Here is a 19,430-nt window from a genome sequence, read left to right on the forward strand (position 1 = left end):
GTGGGTTGCCCAGTAGCTCTTTCACATCACCCTTATATGAGAACCTGGGATGATTGTCTTTTTATTATCTGGAAGGTTGTCATTATGGCATTATGACCATTATGGCAAGGGGAAGGGATCACAGCAAATCACACACGGGCTCTTAAAGGTTTTTGCCAGGAAAGGACATACATCTCTTCACTCACATTTGACAGACCAAGGTAAGCCACCGCTCTTGCCTAACTTCATGGGGTTGGGAAAATGAAAACCAACAGTGGGCCTGTGAGCCTGGGAAGAGAACTGAAATATTGATGAACAGCCCTAATGATCACCACCTGGCCCTAGTAGGATTGCCAGGAGGGTTAATTTAGTGAATGTAAAACACTAAGCTTAATGCCTGACACCTTACAAGAACTAAGTAAATGTTAGGGATTGTTATGACTTACATTGGTTACAAACTTTATTCATAATGATGATTTGAACCTTATATCAGCTTGTTACATGTAGTGTGTCTTAGGAAAATAGAATTTTTGAAATAGAGCCTGTGTCTGGAAGAAAAATAGAGCTGCGTGACTTCCTAACCTTGCATGAGGGAAATGTCTCAGTGTGCTACACAGACACAGCATCAGGACTCAGCTGACTTAGATGGAACAGTAGTCAGTTATTCTTTTCTGTCCAGATGGGAAATTTGTTATTTATAAACTGCTAAATAACAAAGAGGATTGGAATTATACATTTCATGTTATAGAGCCAAGTTCATTATTTTTGAGTGTCCAACCCTGTTTCTGCACATTCCTTTGCACTGTGTTAACCTGCAAAGCCCTGCTTATGGTTCATAGGTTCTTCCAGGTTGATGGTAAGCAAGTCCTACTATAGTCAAAGCCATTTAGGCAAAAATAGGTCCTCTTGGTTTTTAGAGTCCTCTTTTGTCTTCCTTCTTCCTTGGGAGGAGACATTTCTCTTGCCTTATTTTTTCACTCTTTTCCGCTAAGCAGGAAAGAATCGGTCATTGGGTCATTGTGGTGGATGGTTGATTGATTACATTTTACCACAAGTGACTTCGTGTGTTAGTTGGCACTTTGATCTTAAATGTGTTATTCTGGCCTGTGAGCTTCTCTACAGTGAAGACCCTGTCATCCTTTAGCCTTGGGTCCCCAATGCCCAGAAGCATCTGGAACTTAGTTGGTCTTCATTAACCGTGAATGAAGGACAGAATGACAGTGCAACAAAGGTACAGTCCCCAATTAAAGGAATTTCAGGCATAAAGAGAGAACAAGGGGACATTTTCTCAGTGCAGGGACCCCTGCAATCCTATGCTAATTATCTTTTTCCTTTCTCCTCATTTCTTTCATCCTCACGGCTGGCAGTGACCACTGGGGAAGCAAGGAGGGGTCTCCCAGATCCTACAGCACTGCTGGACATTGTTGCCTCGAGCTATATTTCTCTAACAACAGCATTGCCTTCCCCACCTCCTTCCATCCCTGAAAAAGCATCCTGTTTTAGAAGAATACAGTCAGCCGTCCCCTCCCCACTGTTGCATCGGAGTAAAGACTGGGTCTGTTAAGGAAATTCCTCCATCTCAGTGGCTCTCAAACTTCAGTAGCATCAGCATCACCTAGAGGGCTTGTGAAAACAGATCGCTGAGCCCATCCCCAGGGTTACTGATGCAGTAGGTGGCAGAGGGCCCATGAATCTGCATTTCTAACAAGCTCAGGGGTTATACCAATGCTGTGTTACTTTGAGCAGCACTACTCCATCTGAACTGTTCTGCTGCTCCTTCCAGAAGGAGCACCAATTTTCCAGTGCTAGTTTCTTTCTAGGTACTGGTTTTGCTTCGTTTTTCATGTTGCTTTTGAACTGGTGGAATGTTCCTAATTATTTATCTTTCTGATATCATAATACTTGTCTTCTCTTTTATGTGTCTACCCAAATGTTGTTTTGATTGTTACGGATTATGAATTCCTACGCACGGGAGCTGTCTCATCCCAGAAGACCTTGTAGAGAGAGAAAGCTGAGGGAGTTGCCTGCCCAGCGCTTATGAAGGCTGTATTTGGTCAGTAAAGGGATGGTTTCCTTGTAGCAAACATTTGGAGCCTTTAACCAACTAAGAAATTCATGAGGTTTTTTCTTTTTTTATTATACTCCTGGTATCTAGCTAGTTAGCTGGTCAGCCTTTTTGAAATCATTAAAAAGGAATTACTTCAGCTATATTGGTAGGAGATAAAATTAATGTGTCTGCAGTGTTGCACAAGGAGTTTTATCATTTAGTTGACTGCTTCAAGCTTTAATTTCATGGTATTAGCTCTTAAGTTGATCTTGACGTAACAACAGAGTAATCTGACTTTTGAGAATAAAGACACACGTGAGCCTGAAGAAATGAAAGTCCAGATTTTAAGCAATTTTCTGTTTGGGATGTTTATTAATAGATGAGCAAACTAGAAATTACATTAGTTAGACCATAAAATCAGCTCTTTTCCAAATGGCTTATCTGGGTATTTTCTTTATGTATATCTTTTCTCTGTGTATATCTCTAGTTACAACAGGGGAACTTGTGTAGCTCAATCAGTACACTATAAACAGCTGTGTACATTTTGGTGTCTGTTCTCCAGCCATGTGTGTTTGGGGTGTGTGTGTGTGTGTGTGTGTGTGTGTGTGTGTGTGTGTGTGTGTGTGTGTGTGTGTGTGTGTGTATGTAAAATATAAATTTTCGAGTAAATGAGATTGCTACCACATTGTTCTTTTTATATTCAATTAGCATATTTATTGAACATTTCTTCCTGTCATTAAATGATTTTCTAGATTTGTAAAACTGACTACATGGTATTCCTTTATTTGAGTGTATCATAATTAGTTGATCAAATCATTGTGTTAATATAATTGAAAGGAAAAAAAAACCATGTTGTCAAATTACCCTCTGGAAAGAGAGAAAAAGCTTTTGTATAAACAGTGCTAACAAAAGCCTTTTGCTAACATTTCCTTAGTTTATACTTCTCATCTGATACTTTAGGTGAAAAGTGAAATCTTTAAGCTGATTGGGTTTTAAAATATTTTCTATAAGTTTAGGGTAACAGGAGTCAGTTTTTCATATCCTTAGTTTTGGAGCAAGATGGTAAAATCTGTAGCAGTAAAAAGATAAAATACCAAAACTTATGCCTCAAAGTAATAAGATATATAAGAAGCTAAATAGATTGAGTGTTGCCATCCGTTACTTGCTTTTGGGGATATTTGATCTTTCTTTTATCTATGTATTGGGTGATGTGGTATTTGGGTATTTGTGGTATTTGGTTTTGTTTTGTTTTTTGTTTTTTTTTTTTTGAGGAACTTGATTACTTCCCACATACTATCTTGAAAATTTTTATGTAAGTGGTTCTTGTAAAGGTTAGAAGCTGAACTCATTTTGTCATCACCAACAATCACAAGTTATTGAGGGCGTGGCACTATGCCATGCAATTCAGAGATGCATATGATTTTTTTCTTTAAATAATGTATTTTTTCTTTAGTGACACCTTTGTTTTTTCTATAAATAATGTATTTTTCCTCACTACATCCTAAATTCACGATGGTAAACTCTTCTTTCTCCCCCTCATCTCCTTGTTTACTCTCAACATTTCCAATTATGCCTCCTTCCCCTAATCCTATTTCTGTTAACAAGCAATACAATTGAAGGAGAAATCACATGATTTTAAGCTAAACAGATTTGGGCTTGAAATCTTGCTCTTCTACTTCCTGGCTGTGTGGTGTTGAGCAAATTACTTACCCTATCTGAGCCTCAGTGAAATGGTACAGCTTTTCCTCTCTTACAGACATTTTCTGAAGATTAAATATGATAATATGTATTAAGTTCCTAAAAAAAAAAAAAAATCAGAGCTCAATAAACACTAGTACCTTTCTCATTTTTAACTTTTTATTCTTTTCTCAATTTACATCCTCTCCCCCAAAGTCTCCAGATAAATCATTTGAACTTCTTGGCAGTTCTCTTGGAAAAGATTCAGGATAAAACTTTTTCCCTTCTTTCTGGGATTCATTAGTATTAAAAAGTCACCATTTGGGCTTCGCTGGTGGCGCAGTGGTTGAGAGTCCGCCTGCCGATGCAGGGGACACGGGTTCGTGCCCCGGTCCGGGAAGATCCCACATGCCGCGGAGCGGCTGGGCCCGTGAGCCATGGCCGCTGAGCCTGCGCGTCCGGAGCCTGTGCTCCGCAACGGGAGAGGCCACAACAGTGAGAGGCCCGCCTACCACAAAAACGAAAAAAAACCCCTCAGATTGAAGTCATGTGAATTTATAGGAAAGCTCATCCTTGGCATAAACTCATCTTAAATAAGCCCAGGGTTGTTAATGCCTTGAAGAAAAGTTCAATGTAAATATACCTTCTTTAGGTTCCGATTAAGCAGGGGAAAGGCACGTATGAGGTAATCCTTGAGTGCAAGGGTGGTCTCCTTCCTGCCCCTCCATCCAGCTCCTGCCATAAGGCCCTGCCCAGACAGACCCTCCCACTGGAATGACTCATGGGTCTCTGTAGACACTGGGCTGTGCTGCACACAAAGGATGAAACAGGGTAAATGGAGGGGACAGACAGAGATTTCACTGCAGAGCATGAAAATTAAATAAAATTCCGTCTTGCTCCGTCATCTTTACGAGGAGGTAAATATAAATCAGGCTAAGTGGAAGACCCCGTTCCGGAGCCCCAGCCCAGTTTCCCCCTCATAATGAAGCTGAAGATCTCTGTCCAGACTTGGTGACTGCATGCTTTATGAGAATAATAATTTTGAAGTTGCCAGATAATCGCCACAAGAAACCCATTTGCATAATTGAATCAAAGTTGGAAGGTGAGAGTAACCAAAGGCTCTCAGCAAGGACTGAGCTCTGGGGAAAGAAATCAAGCCACACCCCCTCTGAAAGCCAGAAGGGAGTTGTGTGAATAGGTCAGGATGACCCAGGCACAGAGAAAGCTGATCAATCCTGATAAAAGATTTGCTTTACAATATACAGCATTATCCTTGAGCATGTTTTAGATTATAAATTGTTTAAAGGCAGATACCAATTCTTAATTCATGCTTTATGTTGCCTTGCACCCAGTAAATGCAAGCGTTGCCCGGGTAGGTAAGAATTGTTTCCTGTGCTTCAAGATTATGATGTACCATAAGTAAATATTTCATTCCTGAATTTCTGGTTTAGTCTGGTTAGTGATTTTTGCCATTTCCTATTTTTTTCAAGTTCTGCATTTTTGCCTCAAAGGCTACATTACACCTGTTTTTAAATTAGCAAGTCCAACGAATTACCCAAATGTCTATTGGGTTGGTCTACTTTTTAATCTTATTTGACAAGTTACAGCATCCTTTTTTTTTGCTCTGTATTTAATTAAGAGTCCCAAAATGGAAATGAAATAAAATCAGTGCACGCTCCTTGCAAAAACGTGAATAATTTGGATATGTAGAAAGTGAGCGTTCTGTTAGGTAGCCCCCGCACTCCCACTCTTCAAACATAAGCACCGTTAACAGTGAGGTTGCCTCCTGCGTTACTTCAGTGCATATTCAAACACGGCTGTATGTTTGACACCAACAGGCCTGGACTCTTATTTCTGTTGTAAAATCTCAAAAATATGATGTGAAAAATTTTCTTTATTGGTCTATATCAATCATTTTTGATATCTGCATAATATTCTATTATACAGATGCAGCACAATCTTCTGTTGATGAAACTTAGTTATTTCCAAGCTGTTGCCATTACTGTAGCACTGAATGCATGATTTTATGTGTACTTCTGCAAGTCTTTCTAAAGGATGTCTTCATAGAAGTGAAATGGGGGGTGTGGCAAGGGGAATGGACAGTTAAACTTTGGAAAGTCATTCCCAAATTAACCTCAAAAAAGTACCAATTTGTCCTCTCATTGCCAGCTTATTAGAGTTTATTTTCTTCCACTTCACCAATAAGGGGCATAATCAATCCCTCTTTTTTTCATTTGTGTCAATTAGTAAGTGAAGTTATAACTTTACTTTTGATATTGCTTTAGTTTGCATTTCTTTGCTTGCTACTGAGTTGCCCTTTTCATTTGTTAGCTGGACATTTGTATTTTTTTCTTCTGTGAATTGACTATTAATGTCTTTTGTCCATTTTTCTCTTGGATTGCTATCTCTCACAGGAAATGACCAATGAAGCAAACCATTCTAAAGTATAACTGATATTTGAAGCTGAAAATATCTTAGCCATGCTCCCCAAATACCCTACCCTTGTAGAAAGTCGTAATGTGCCTGTGTAATGTTTTTAGAAACACAGTTTTATCCCCGTTGATGTTAGGTTAGGTCTCTCTTGAATCATTTTTACTGCCAAGCATTCTTTCCAGTCTTTTTCATATTGCTGACATTTCATACAGTCTATCATTCTTCTCAACTTTTCCCTTTTAGCTAATATATTTATTTAGAGTCAGGATTTGTAGAAGATTCAGTCATCCCAGCAAACCCAGGAGGACAATTCCTGTCCTTATATAAATGTTTCTTTAAAAGAAGAGATGAAAAGAAGTAAGGACCTTTAAGGAAATATACAGGAGTTGTTCATGCTTCCAGATAGTTAATGTTTGCACTAATAGCCCATAATTTTCTCCCCCAATACGTTTCTCCATCTTGTCCTCCACTTTTCCCACCTTTCCCTCTTCCTTCTTTTCTGCCCTTTGCCCATTTTCTCTGTCGTCCTCTCCCTCAGCAGCTCTGAATCAGTTAATTTTGTCTCCTGGAATTCTAGGTAAAAAGTCTTAGTTAAAACAGGCATTGATTGGTACTTTTTCAGGGTGAAACAGTAGGCGTTCCCATTCAATAGGAGCGAGGCAAGGATGTCCATGTCATTCCTGTTGTGTACTTGTTTACCTTTGCTCTCTGGGTAGTGGGGGATAGTTAGATAATAGCAATTGTAGGTTTAAAATTGGGAAAGGGGGGCTTCCCTGGTGGCACAGTGGTTGAGAGTCCGCCTGCCGATGCAGGGGTCGCGGGTTCGTGCCCCGGTCCAGGAAGATCCCACATGCCGCGGAGCGGCTGGGCCTGTGAGCCATGGCCACTGAGCCTGTGCTCTGCAACGTTAGAGGCCACAACAGTGAGAGGCCCAGTACCGCAAAAAAAAAAAAAAAAATGGGAAAGGGGAGGCAAAAATATATCTGGATGACATAATTATATTTCTAGAACTAAGAGAATGAACTGAAAAGTTTTTTATTTAAGTGAGCGAGTTCAGTAAAGTAGCTTAGTACTAAATTAATGTACAAAAATCAGTAGCCTTCCTACATCCAAACAACAATCACTTGAAGATAGAAATGATACTGACAGAAAACACACCAATGAGCAATAGAAACCCAGTGACAAAATACCCAAGAAATAAAAAGTAACACAAATTAAGAAAGATCTATGTTTAAAAAAACCATAACATAAAATAAAACCTTTTAGATAAAATGCTTCTGTGGTACAACAATGCCAAGTTTCCCTATAGTTAGGTAGAAATTTAGCATGATCCCAATAAAAATACTAACCGGATTTTTAAAAATCAAATTCTAAAGTTCGTAGGCAACATAAAATGTGTAACAATAGACAAGAAACTTTTGGCAAAGGAGAATGAGAATGGGCTAATCTTATCAGATATTCAAATATGTATTTTAATACAAATGGTAATTAAATGAGTTTGGTTCTGGCAAACTAATAGACTGATTAATGGAACAGAATGGTAAGTCTTTTTTTTTTTTGAATTTTATTTTATTTATTTTTTTATACAGCAGGTTCTTATTATTTATCCATTTTATACATATTAATGTATATATGTCATTCTCTTAATATTGATCCATATGCACATGAGATTTGGTATATAGTACTGATATATGAAAGTAGTACGTAATGGAAGTAGCATTTCAAATCGAGAAAGGAGTGACTGATTACCTGTGAACAAAGTAGATCCCTATCTCAGTTCTTACACAAAAAGGAATTCCAGATACATCAGAAAATTAAAATGGAAGAGAATTGGCATATAAAATTATTAGAAGAAAACATGGGAAAATTTTTAATATAATCTAACATTGAAGAAGGTCTTTCTAATGATTATATGAGGCCATCAATCAACATACTGATAAGGTTAACCACATACAATTGGAATCTTCAGTTTGGTTAAAGATACAATGAAAAAAAGTAAAAATATAAATTGAATATGTTTGCCAGGCATATCACTACCAGAGAGCTGATTTCTTCAGTATATAAACAACTTGTATAAATCAATTGTGAAAAACCAAATGAGAAAATATTCTCCCCCCTCTCTGGAAATAGCTAGGAGAAATCCAACACTCTGCTTACCTCTGGGAAAGGGAACTAGAGAAAACAGGGGTGGGAGAGACTTCTTCACTTTGTACTGTTGGGTTTTTACCTTGAGCACAAGTAATTCCCAAATAGAGAAGATAAGAAAAACACAGACTGGCCAACAAATACTTTTTTTTAAACTGGAAGCCTAAAAATATGTTTTCCTCAATTCCCCTTGCTGCCACTAACCTGTACAAATAGGAGAAGAGAGGGAAGAAAATGAAAATAAAAATAGTTACATGCATCCCCACTGCCTCCTGTATTGTTTTTTCAATACGTTTACCAATAGTAGAGCTTCTCTAAAGGACCTGTGGCACATGTCCCCTAAATGCTAAGGGACTTCTGTATTTCCAAGCTTAATAGATTCTTTTTTAGTGTGAGCTGTGGAGTCTGGTCTTGCCATCCCTCACAAGGCCTCTCTTCATACCACTTTCTGTTTTGCCTGAAAGGCAATCCTGCTCAGATTTTACTTATGGGGAAAAAATGTAAATTCTCTAGATGGACTTTGAACTATTTCCTAATGTTTTTCTAGGGTTTTAAAAATGCTATGTAGCTTAGAGCTACTAAGCTATGGTTGGAAAACTTGATAAGAAATTTGATGTACTACCGTACTGTTAGTATGGATTAAAAGATGACATGGCTCACTGCTAATTCAGATGGTGTTTTTGCTCTGGTGAGAGGTGGTTCCTTCTTTACAGTAGAGAAGAAGGTAAGACCTTTTGCATCCTTAACGGTGTTGGCACAGCTGTGTTCCATGCAAAACTGACAGACGTATACAAGATATTGGCTAGAAAGTGGAGCAACTGGGATTGAAACTTCCTACTGCCCTCCAGCTTTTTCCCTTGTCCTATAGGAATGTCAGCATGTATTTGGATTTTCCAGACATTTAAAATCACTGGAAAGGACATTACTACTTTTTAGAGTCTCACTTTCCAATATCGTCTTCAAAAACATGGTCACCTTACCTGTACGTGAAGTTACGAAATATGTTCTTCTGCAGAGCAGGGATCTATATAAAAAGTCCAATTTGTGATTTTAAATACTTCAGCTCTTTATGCAGGAATATCTCAGCTAATTTCCTGCATCTTAGTAAATTTGTTACTTCTTTAGTGATAGCTTCTTTACACCAATTTCAAGTCGACTTCCTGTCAGGAAACAAAGTGAACAGGGAGTGTGACAATCCTTCTAAGGACTTGTCCAGATTTGAAGAATTGGGATCCAGGGCAGGAAGTATATTTCTACTTTGGGGAAAGAGGTTCTGATTTCTTCTGTTCCTGTGGAAAATGTCTCCCACTGGCTCTCAGCAGAGTTTTTTCTAACAGCTCATTATGGATCTGTTATTTGGCCTCCTGAAGATTTTTGTGTTCCATGGGCTTCCTGGCTTTCAGTCCTTGGAAAGAAATTGTTCCACGTCATTGTTACACAGCTCATAATTGGTTTAGGCCCATATTTTATAGTTTGTCAGGCTGGCAGGTTATGAAAGCATCAGTAACAAAAAACATATATAGATTTCCAAGTGCATTTTCCATTCCTAGCATTTCTGCATGTTTAGGAGGTACTTGACCATAAAATGATATTTTATCTTTAATGACTGGGTATCATGCTGCTAATTATCAAAAAATTCTGTATTTCCCTTTAGTTTTAGCATTCACGTGGAAGTAGAGCTATACTAAGTATTAAGAAACCATTCTCTCCATGGTAGGCCAGCAAAGGTCTTCAGAATGTACATAAAATCATAGCTTAAACTTTTTGTCACAAAATTCACATATTGTAAATTTTCACTTTATGTCACCCTTTCAGCATCTTCTCTAGTTCTCATATCCCCAACCCATATTCTTCATTTTCAGTCTGTTTTATGTCCAGGTGTCCCAATGGAAACAGAATGGTGCTTGCAGAATTCATCAGATTACTCAGGCATACGATTTAATTGCATCACTAAGTAAAAACAGCAGATGAACTGGTTTGGGTTTTTCTACCTTGTTTTTATTATTGCTATTATTTTTTGACAGAGACAAGTCTCCAAATCTCAACAAATAGAATGAATTGAAAAGAAAATCATGCTTTATTCTTTCTGTAACATATTTCCCACCTGTCTCTCTCTTACATACACTCAACTCTTCTTTGCAACCACCAAATTATTAATGCTTCTGCCACTAAAATACACAGACGCCACTCAGATAGTTTTTGACTCTAAATCCCAGGACAAACTTGCAGTCATAATTTCCTTCCCATGTACAGTGACCCATCATTAATTATTTAACTCAATATATTAAAATATATTTTTAGTTTGCCTACCTGAGCAATGAATAATAAACAATGAAGAGTTAATAGCTATTGTTTATTGAGGAATTACTGTAAAGTGTAATAGTGAACACTTTATATGCTTCATTTTATCCTCAAGAAGACCTTAAAATCAGACACAGCTGACATCACTGATGTAGACCTTAGTTCCCAGACACTGAGCTGTGCTTTGCATTTATCATTTCCTTTGCTTTACAACAACCTTATTGGTACTATCCTCGTTTTACAGATGAGGAAACTGAGGCTCCAAAGGTTGAGCCAGTTTTTCAAGGATGGCTATTAAGTGGTGTGTAGGGATTCAAGTCCCCCCAGGTCTTCTGCCCCCAGTGTACTGTATCCTCTGTATTAAAGACGGGTTTTGCCATTTTATACATGAAGGAACTGAGAGGAGAAAAGTTTAAAACAACACGCCCATGGTTGCATGGCTATCAAGTGATGGAGCAAGGGTGTGAACCCCTGTCTTTCTGATTTCAAGGCCCATGTGCAAAACCATTATGCTACACATTAAAAAATGATTTCTATTCTATTCTTATTTTTTAAACTTTAATATGATTGAGCTATCTGTCACCCATAGGCATTTTCTCTTTCAGCTCTGGTAAAGATATAGATTAGAAATCCTCCTCTAAAAGTTTAAAATGTCTCTACAGGGAAGGAAGTCCTAAAACTGTTCTAGCTTGAACAGAAAATATTTCCATCTGTCACATCTGTGGGTACCACATGGGGTTTTAATATAATGCTTTTGTTTGGTTCTGAAGGCATAGATTAATTTTCACCTCCTTTTGGCGGATAGCCTCACTGTCTGGCAACTTTTTAAACCTCGAGATTAGAATAAAAATTCAAAGTATACGTAAGACAATATCAAATATATTTAAAATAATAGGCACACTTCAGCTGAGAAGATGAAGAAAAACTGTAGGGCGAGGACTCTCGTGAAACAGTGAGGAACGAGAATGACTTAGAATCTGCATGGCAAACTCCTACTGATGCACCAGGTCTCCATGACTTGCTGCTGTTTCTTGGAAGCTTCCCTTGATTCCTCCAGATGGTGCGGAAGAGCATTCTCTAGTATAGCTCCATCAGAGCAATTCATTCATTCTACTTTAAACGTGTACTTTGCTTTCCCACTGGACCCCATACTCCTTGAAATCAAGGATCGGGTGTCGTTATCTTTGTGTCCCTAGTTACTAGCATATTTCAGTCATAGTCAAGCCTTCATCAAGGCAGTTCACAGTCAACAAATAAACTTGCTGAGCACTTAACTACATTCCAGGCACTGAGCGAGGCATTGGAAGATAGCATGAAAAATAATACAAAGAGGAATATCTAACCAAGAATGAACATTGGCCTGGGAGTCTGAAAACTTAAATTCCAATCCTATTCTTTCTGCTGATTCATTGTTAGATCTTAGACAACATTCCTGTTTTTAGCTGGCTAAAAGGAATGTCTGGATTCAAAGTCTTCTAAAGCTTTCAACTCTGCAAGTCTATTTACTTACCATTACCTTAGATATGAGCATGTGAATGCATTTAGAATCACATCTGGTGTATAAGAGGCTCACGTGTGGTGAGAATAGCAGGTCAGTGTGGTCAGAAGAAGACTTAAATGTACAGAAATAAACTTCCATGGGGCTGTGAATATTCAAAACTTGTATGGATTAGGGCTGTGAAAAGCGAATTCCAGAATGTGCTTAAACTTGTAAAAAGGGTAAAGGACAACAAAAATAAGACTTTTAGAAGTATAATCAGAGCAAGAATAGGAGAGGATAAACCTGACAGTTAGATGTGATGGTGTAGTGTTGATACGTGATACACAGGCAGAAATCCTCCTAGTCAAGGAGAAAGAGCTTTCAGCTGAAAGGTGTACAATAAACATGGTCCAGAGGAGAGATGAGCCCAAGGTAGACGAGTAGATGTTAAGCGTGCTTGAAAGAATGCAAGAGTCTGCGTCTGTAGTGAGAAAGGTAGCAAATGAAATTGAATTCCTACTGATGATTTCTGAGCTCTACGACGAGTGGGTACGATGGCAAAGGCCTGGAGATAGCCCAACAGGATCCTGGTTTGCACAGTGAAGAAGCAGGTGTGTTGTGTGAAATTTAAGCTGCTGATCTTTATAGCTGTTGCTAGAAAAATTGTAGCTGATTTATGAACACTGAGGATGAAAAATAGGACGATTGATATGTAGCTAAAAGTTAACCCGAACTAATTTTTTTTTTGTTTTGTATTGTTAACAGAAGAATATCTGTCTTCTAGCTTGGCGTTTGACAAAATCGTGATATCTCTTTGGAGAATACGGAGACACTGAGTGTAGCTGACTCTCTCGTTAGGCTAGTTGAATGACCCCCTCAAAAAAATAGCTGCTAATCATTATATTCTTTAGGCCAGGACACATATTTTGAGCCCTATATCTACTACAATACCAGATATCAGTCTTTACTGATTACGTGAATGAATATTTACATAAATTAACAATGTCCACCTAGGAGGCGGTCTCTAGGGGAATACCACAGGGCTTTCTTCAAGTTTCAGAAGTTTGGGTGAAGCCTTGGATCCAGAGAGACTGATAAACAAAAGCTCTGTGCCCAAGTTAACAAAATGAAGTTCAGTGTAGAAAAATTCTTCACTTGGATTTTTGAGGAAATAAGGCCCGGTCCTACCCTACCCAGGATGGTAGAGTAAGGAGGGGAGTCAGGGTGGAGAGTGGTCTGTTCTGAGTCTGCACCTTCCTATGCTGAAGGTGATCTAGACAGATGTGAGCGGCCAGTGCTCACCCAAGGACGGGTCTTCACCCTCATCTACTCCCCATGAAATGGAAGTGGAAGTCAGTTGGTTCATAGTCACAGTTCTAAAGGCACAAAGCATTCTTTAGGGTCTGGTGTTCTGGCAGAAACAGGAATCAAAATAAGAAAACGGACAGGGAAAGAAGACCTCAAGCAAAAGCAAATTCAGAGCAAATTGAGAGGCCCGTCCCCGTCTCAAATTCTGTAAGAGCATACGCTCTGGAGCCACCTCTGAGCTGTGTGACCTTAGGCAAGTCACCTAAACTCTCTGAGCCTCAGTTTTCTCATCTGCAAAATAGAGATCATAATGATCATAATGATTGTGTCCACCTCCAGAATTGCTGTGAGAATAAATATGTTCTTATACCTAAAACACTTCGAGTGGTGCCTATGAGCACTGTGTGTTAGCTATTATTATGATTATTGTTATTATTAAAACTTAGAAGGATGCTATGATTTGTTACAATAAGAAAACTGTAGTGAACGGGGTCCCTATACTCCAATCCCTTCACCACCAGCAAAAAAAGAAAAGTCATAAAAGTGTAGGATGGAAGAGATGTGGCTTTGCAGCATAAATAAAGAAGTAGACTTAGCTGTTTTTGCATGTACTGAACACATTGGACCAAGCTGACATTGCAGTTTGAAGATGCTGAGGCCTGTGCATTCACTGCCTCTAGGTTTTATAGTTTCACTAAGTTTCTTATTGCAAAGCTGCCTTTAGCATCCTCATGCTATTTCCCAATATCAGTCCCTCATTACGGCTTTCATCTACAAGTTGAGATTCATTTTCCTAAGATGGCAACAACTGTGTTTTGCATCTTCCTCCAACTCCACTGAGTGTGAGTGTAGCATTCAAGCATTCGGGAATGACTCTTACTCCCTCCCAAGACCTGGCCCTCCCCCTCCCTCTCTAGCCTTGCCTGGTTCCCTCCCTCAGTGCCGCGCTGGGTGCCAAAGGCTGGGCAGAGCTCTGTTCCCCAGCCTTTCTTTTTCTTGACCTTACCCGAAGTACCATTCACGTGATGTTTTTACCGTGATAAATGTTAGAATGCTCTCGCCTGCATGAAGCCTGCTGTCAAGGTCCTCCCTGATTGAAACTTGTATTCTAGGGGTTACCACCTTATGTTTTATGTAGGTGTATGAGCCCCTTCATTAGCTTGCAAGCTCTTTGAAGCAGGGACTGAGTTTGCACACTTTTGCTTTGCCAACTCAGGGTCAGCTTGGGGTCCTGAATCCCAAGAGAGGCTCACGTAGTGTTGAACTGCCTTGATTGGAATTGAGGGAGGACAGACACCCACCCTGAGCTTGCCGATCCTTGGGCGTGTTGGTGCCCCTGTCCGGCTGGCCAGGGCAGACTGGCTGAAGAAGCTGTGTGAGCCTCTGTCTCCCCCTCAGTCTCATCTCGATTTATCAACTCCTCCAGGAATCTTTCCTCCCTTCACTCACACTCTTAAACGGCCCTTGCTTTTTCTTCCTGTCTCTTCTGACTGGCTTTGCTTGCTTACAGAAGAGCGCAGTCACTCACTGCACTTTTCCACCTTCTCTCCTCATCTGTATTTCTCAAACTATTTTTTTTCTCTTCCATCCCCTTTTCCTCTATCAGCTTCAGGAATAGAAAATGGCATCACTAGCAGAAAATGTTTTCCCAAGTTGGGGAGGACTGGGAATGTGTATGGAATGGGAATTCACCGAGGCTGCTTTTAAACCAGATGCGAGTCTTTTGCCCTTGTTTTCATTCTATTCAGAAAGAGTTTAGACAAATTCTTATCCTGCCATTATGGAAATAATTGAGTTAGATGGCTCCTATGTAATCTAAGCATTTTTTTCAAGAGCTCGAAACTGTTTTTGGTTCAAGAAAACGTAGGTTGACACTAAGCTTTGTTTTAGCCAAGGTTTGGCAAAGGTTCTAAGCTACAGTATGTATACTTTGATAAATTTCACAGACTAGAGCTATGGGTTATAATATGGTTTGTTCTTCCAATATTCAACTAACTTTAATCTAACTTACAATTCCAACGAAGGCTGGATTTACTCACCAGCCAGTTCAGCTAGCTAAAACTATAGATACCATCCATGACCCTGTTATTTAAGGACAATTCAAAAATCATAAATAGAAATTCAAAGGGAGAGCTTGATTTTGCAAGACAGAATTCAACGCTATGAAGCAACCCTCTCAGAACTTTGCCAGAGACCTTGTGGGTCTTAAAATATTCTCTGTTTTCTACCAGCCAGATCTGGCCGCTTGAGAGCTATTCATCACAAATGATGACAACCATTTTACCAAGTCACAAAATGTTGCTGTTTATTTTGGTATTAAATTTGTTCAAATTTTTAACTAGGAAAGTTAGTATAGTAATATTATGATTATATAGCAAATCTCAGGAAAAGTATTACTCCCTTACTGAGCATTTTAGCAAATATCTCTTGACACTAGCTATGTGTAAGGTATTATATTAAATATTTCTGATAATAATAATGTGGATTGAACTGGATGTTTGACCACAAGAAGTGGAAAAACTAAGACATTATAATATGGTGAGTGCCATAGAACACTTGCTAAAGTGTTCTGAGGAATGAACTCGTGTAGGAGTTTGCTTAGTGAGTCAGAGAAGGCTTTACAAAGGAAGTGGAATATCAGCTTCAGTGATTAGCCAGATGATAATATGTGAAATATGTGAAAAGGGGGATCTAGACAGATGAAACATTATTAACGGAGTCTCAAAAATGGTATCGTATGGAGTACAGGCAATATGGTTGCGTTTTAGTTTTTGTAAATGAAAGAGAGCAGCTGGAGATGAAGCTAAAGGCAGTAGTTGAATTCATGGGTTTGAAATCCCAGATTAAAACTTTGGTAGGTAGTGGAGAATATTTTATCCATTCTTCCACTCTTTAAACAACTTTGGAACTGTATTTTAGGATAATTAATCTGCCCTCAGCGTGTGAGCTTGATTGTGGAGGAAGAGAAATGGAGTTTGGAAGACCAGTTGGGAAGTTATTATAATGGTCTAGTAAGAGTTCATAAGACCTGCACTAGGCTGGGAAAAGCAGGATTGGAATGAAGGGGTAGAACTGAGAGACATTCTATAGTGAACATTTCTAGGAGTTAGAACCTGATTGGAAGATGAGAGGAAGAAGGAAGGGAGGAGTTAAAGGTAACTATGGAGAGTCAAGCCTGAGAACTGAGAGCATTGAAAAAGTCAGACAAGTCAAGTAGTATGGGTGGAAGGTGAGTCCAGCTCTGTGTGCTGTGGGATGGAAGGTGAGTTCAGCTTTGCTAGAGGAGCATCAATGTACATATATATGTCCCCCAGTGGAGAGCTGGAAATGTGAAATTGAAACTCAGGCTACAGTTTGAAATACAGACTTGGGACTCATTAGCTTAAAGGAAATGGTGGAAAGCGTGGGAGGGAAAATGAATACCAAGGGGGAGCATAAAGAGAAGATGGCCAAGGACAGGACACTGGAGGGAAGGTGGTCTACTCGTAGGTGAGAGAAGATGAGCCAGAATCGAAATAGTCAGTGAGGTCAGGGAAGAGGCAGAAGACTTAGTAGCATAAAAAGCTGGACAAGAGAGAGTTTCAAGAAAGGAAGGGTCAGGTAATATCCATGGAAAGAGAGAAGTGAGGAAGATGAGAATTGAGCAGGAAAAATTAAACGTGGTAGGTAAGTGTTCATTGGTGACCTTCACAAGAATGGTCTTAGAACTGTGAGTTGCTGGAATGTATTCTATTTGTAAATCTAGAGTTTGCTTGGGGCCTATTAAGTGTTCTGGATTTTTCTGTTTCTTTAAAATAACAGATAATGAAGGATGATGTGTGTGTGTGAGAGAGAGACAGAGACAGAGAGAGAGAGAGAGACAGAGATAGAGAATATGTGTATCTTGTGACCAAGGAACTGTTTTATATGATAAGTGATAAAATTATTTAAGTAAAATATACCTTGAGCTCACATTTCATTAATAATAGAAACACTAATTCAGCCAAAAAAGGAAATCTCCAGAATTTTACATTAGTCAATAAACAAAACTTCTACCCAAATTAAAGCCTTATTCCTCGGCCCCATTGCATTACATGAAGCAATAACAACAATATACAGCGTTGGCCAAAACGTTCGCTCGGGTTTTTCCATAACGTCTTATATAAACAAGTGCTGAACTGCTGTGCATACCTCAGAACATACTTAAGACTGTCGTCTTTTTCTCTTCTTTTCAGCATAAAAGACTGAACTATGATAGCAACTGGTGGAGTGATAACAGGCCTGGCCGCCTTGAAGAGGCAAGACTCCGCCAGATCACAGCATCATGTCAACCTCAGCCCGTCGCCTGCCGCCCAGGAGAAGAAACCGGCCAGGCGTCGACCTCGGGCCGATGTCGTGGTTGTTCGCGGCAAAATCCGGCTTTATTCCCCATCTGGTTTCTTCCTCATTTTAGGAGTCCTTATCTCCATTGTAGGAATCGCAATGGCAGTCCTTGGATATTGGCCTCAAAAAGAACGTTTTATCGATGCTGAGACGACATTGTCAACAAACGAAACTCAGGTCATCCGGAGCCAAGGTGGTGTGGTGGTTCGCTTCTTTGAGCAGCATTTGCATTCCGATAACATGAAAATGCTTGGCCCTTTCACAATGGGGATTGGCATTTTCATTTTCATTTGTGCTAACGCCATTCTTCACGAGAACCGTGACAAAGAAACAAAAGTCATACACATGAGGGATATCTATTCCACAGTCATCGACATCCACACGCTAAGAATCAAGGAGCAAAAGCATATGAATGGCATCTACCCTGGTCTAATGGGGGAAACGGAAGTAAAACAGAATGGGAACTCCTGTGCCTCGAGACTGGCAGCAAATACCATTGCTTCTTTTTCAGGTTTTAGGAGCAGTTTTCGGATGGACAGCTCTGTGGAGGAGGACGAGCTGGTGAGAAATGAAAGTAAGAGTTTTGGACATCTTATGCCACCTTTGCTCTCTGACAGCTCTAACTCTGTTTGTGGCCTCTATCCACCTCCTTCCCAGACAACTGATGATAAGACCAGTGGCCCTAAGAAATGTGAAACCAAGTCAATTGTGTCATCGTCCATCAGTACTTTTACATTGCCCGTGATCAAACTTAATAATTGCGTTATTGATGAGCCCAGTATAGATAACATCACTGAGGATGCTGACAACCTCAAAAGTAGGTCGAGGAATTTGTCAATGGACTCCCTTATGGTCCCTTTGCCCAATACCAGTCAGTCCTTCCAGCCAGTCAGTATGATGCTCCCAAGGAATAATTCCGTTGGGGAGTCACTGTCAAGTCAGTACAAGTCCTCTGTGGCCCTTGGACCTGGGGCTGGACAGCTCTTGTCTCCTGGGGATGCTAGAAGACAGTTTGGGTCCAACACATCCTTGCATTTGCTCTTGTCACACTCGAAATCCTTAGACTTAGACCGGGGTCACTCCACCTTAACCGTTCAGGCAGAACAACGGAAACATCCAAGTTGGCCTCGGTTGGATCGAAGCAACAGCAAAGGATACATGAAACTAGAGAACAAAGAGGACCCGATGGAGAGGCTGCTTGTACCCCAGGCTGCAGTCAAGAAAGACTTTACCAATAAGGAGAAGCTTCTTATGATTTCAAGGTCTCACAACAATTTGAGTTTCGAACATGATGAGTTTTTGAGTAACAACTTGAAGCGGGGAACTTCTGAAACAAGGTTTTAATGTTGAAAAAAGATCTTATTTTACAAGGCTATATATTCTAAACCTATTTTCACCAGTGTTCCCTTGTTAAAGCCTTGGTTATAAGCCTTTTTAACCAAATGGTTTGTAGTGTATTAGACCTGGCTGCTTAATTCTGTAATGGAGATGGTTATATGTTTGGATTACTTAGGATTGCAGTACTCTATATTACTGCATATGAATTTATTTTTTTCCGTTCCCTTGAGCGCATGGGTTCTTTCATTAATATGAATACAAAATACTTCCATCCAAATTAAAGTTCCTATTCTTTACTTTAAAGTTCTTTCACGGATGGTCATATTCATGGAGCAAAGTGTCCAGTTTAGAAGAGGCAGG

The 19,430-nt window shown here is 39.5% G+C and overlaps 1 protein-coding gene across 2 annotated transcripts in view; it reads left to right on the forward strand.

Annotated features, from left to right (window-relative positions):
* The window catches only part of TMEM200A (transmembrane protein 200A), a gene marked incomplete at its 3' end in the record, with an annotated part of 70,201 nt that extends 51,125 nt beyond the window's left edge, over window positions 1-19,076 (forward strand). For both annotated transcript variants that reach the window (XM_082669382.1, XM_082669381.1), the window contains exon 2: window positions 17,585-19,076. In XM_082669382.1, the coding sequence (XP_082525508.1) occupies window positions 17,601-19,076 (1,476 nt within the window). In that variant the 5' untranslated portion in view covers window positions 17,585-17,600. The remainder of the gene's footprint in view (window positions 1-17,584) is intronic.
* Window positions 19,077-19,430: the final 354 nt, after the last annotated feature.

This window comes from Grampus griseus (assembly GCF_964374135.1).
Source record: "Grampus griseus genome assembly, chromosome: 13".
Lineage (NCBI taxonomy): Eukaryota > Metazoa > Chordata > Mammalia > Artiodactyla > Delphinidae > Grampus > Grampus griseus.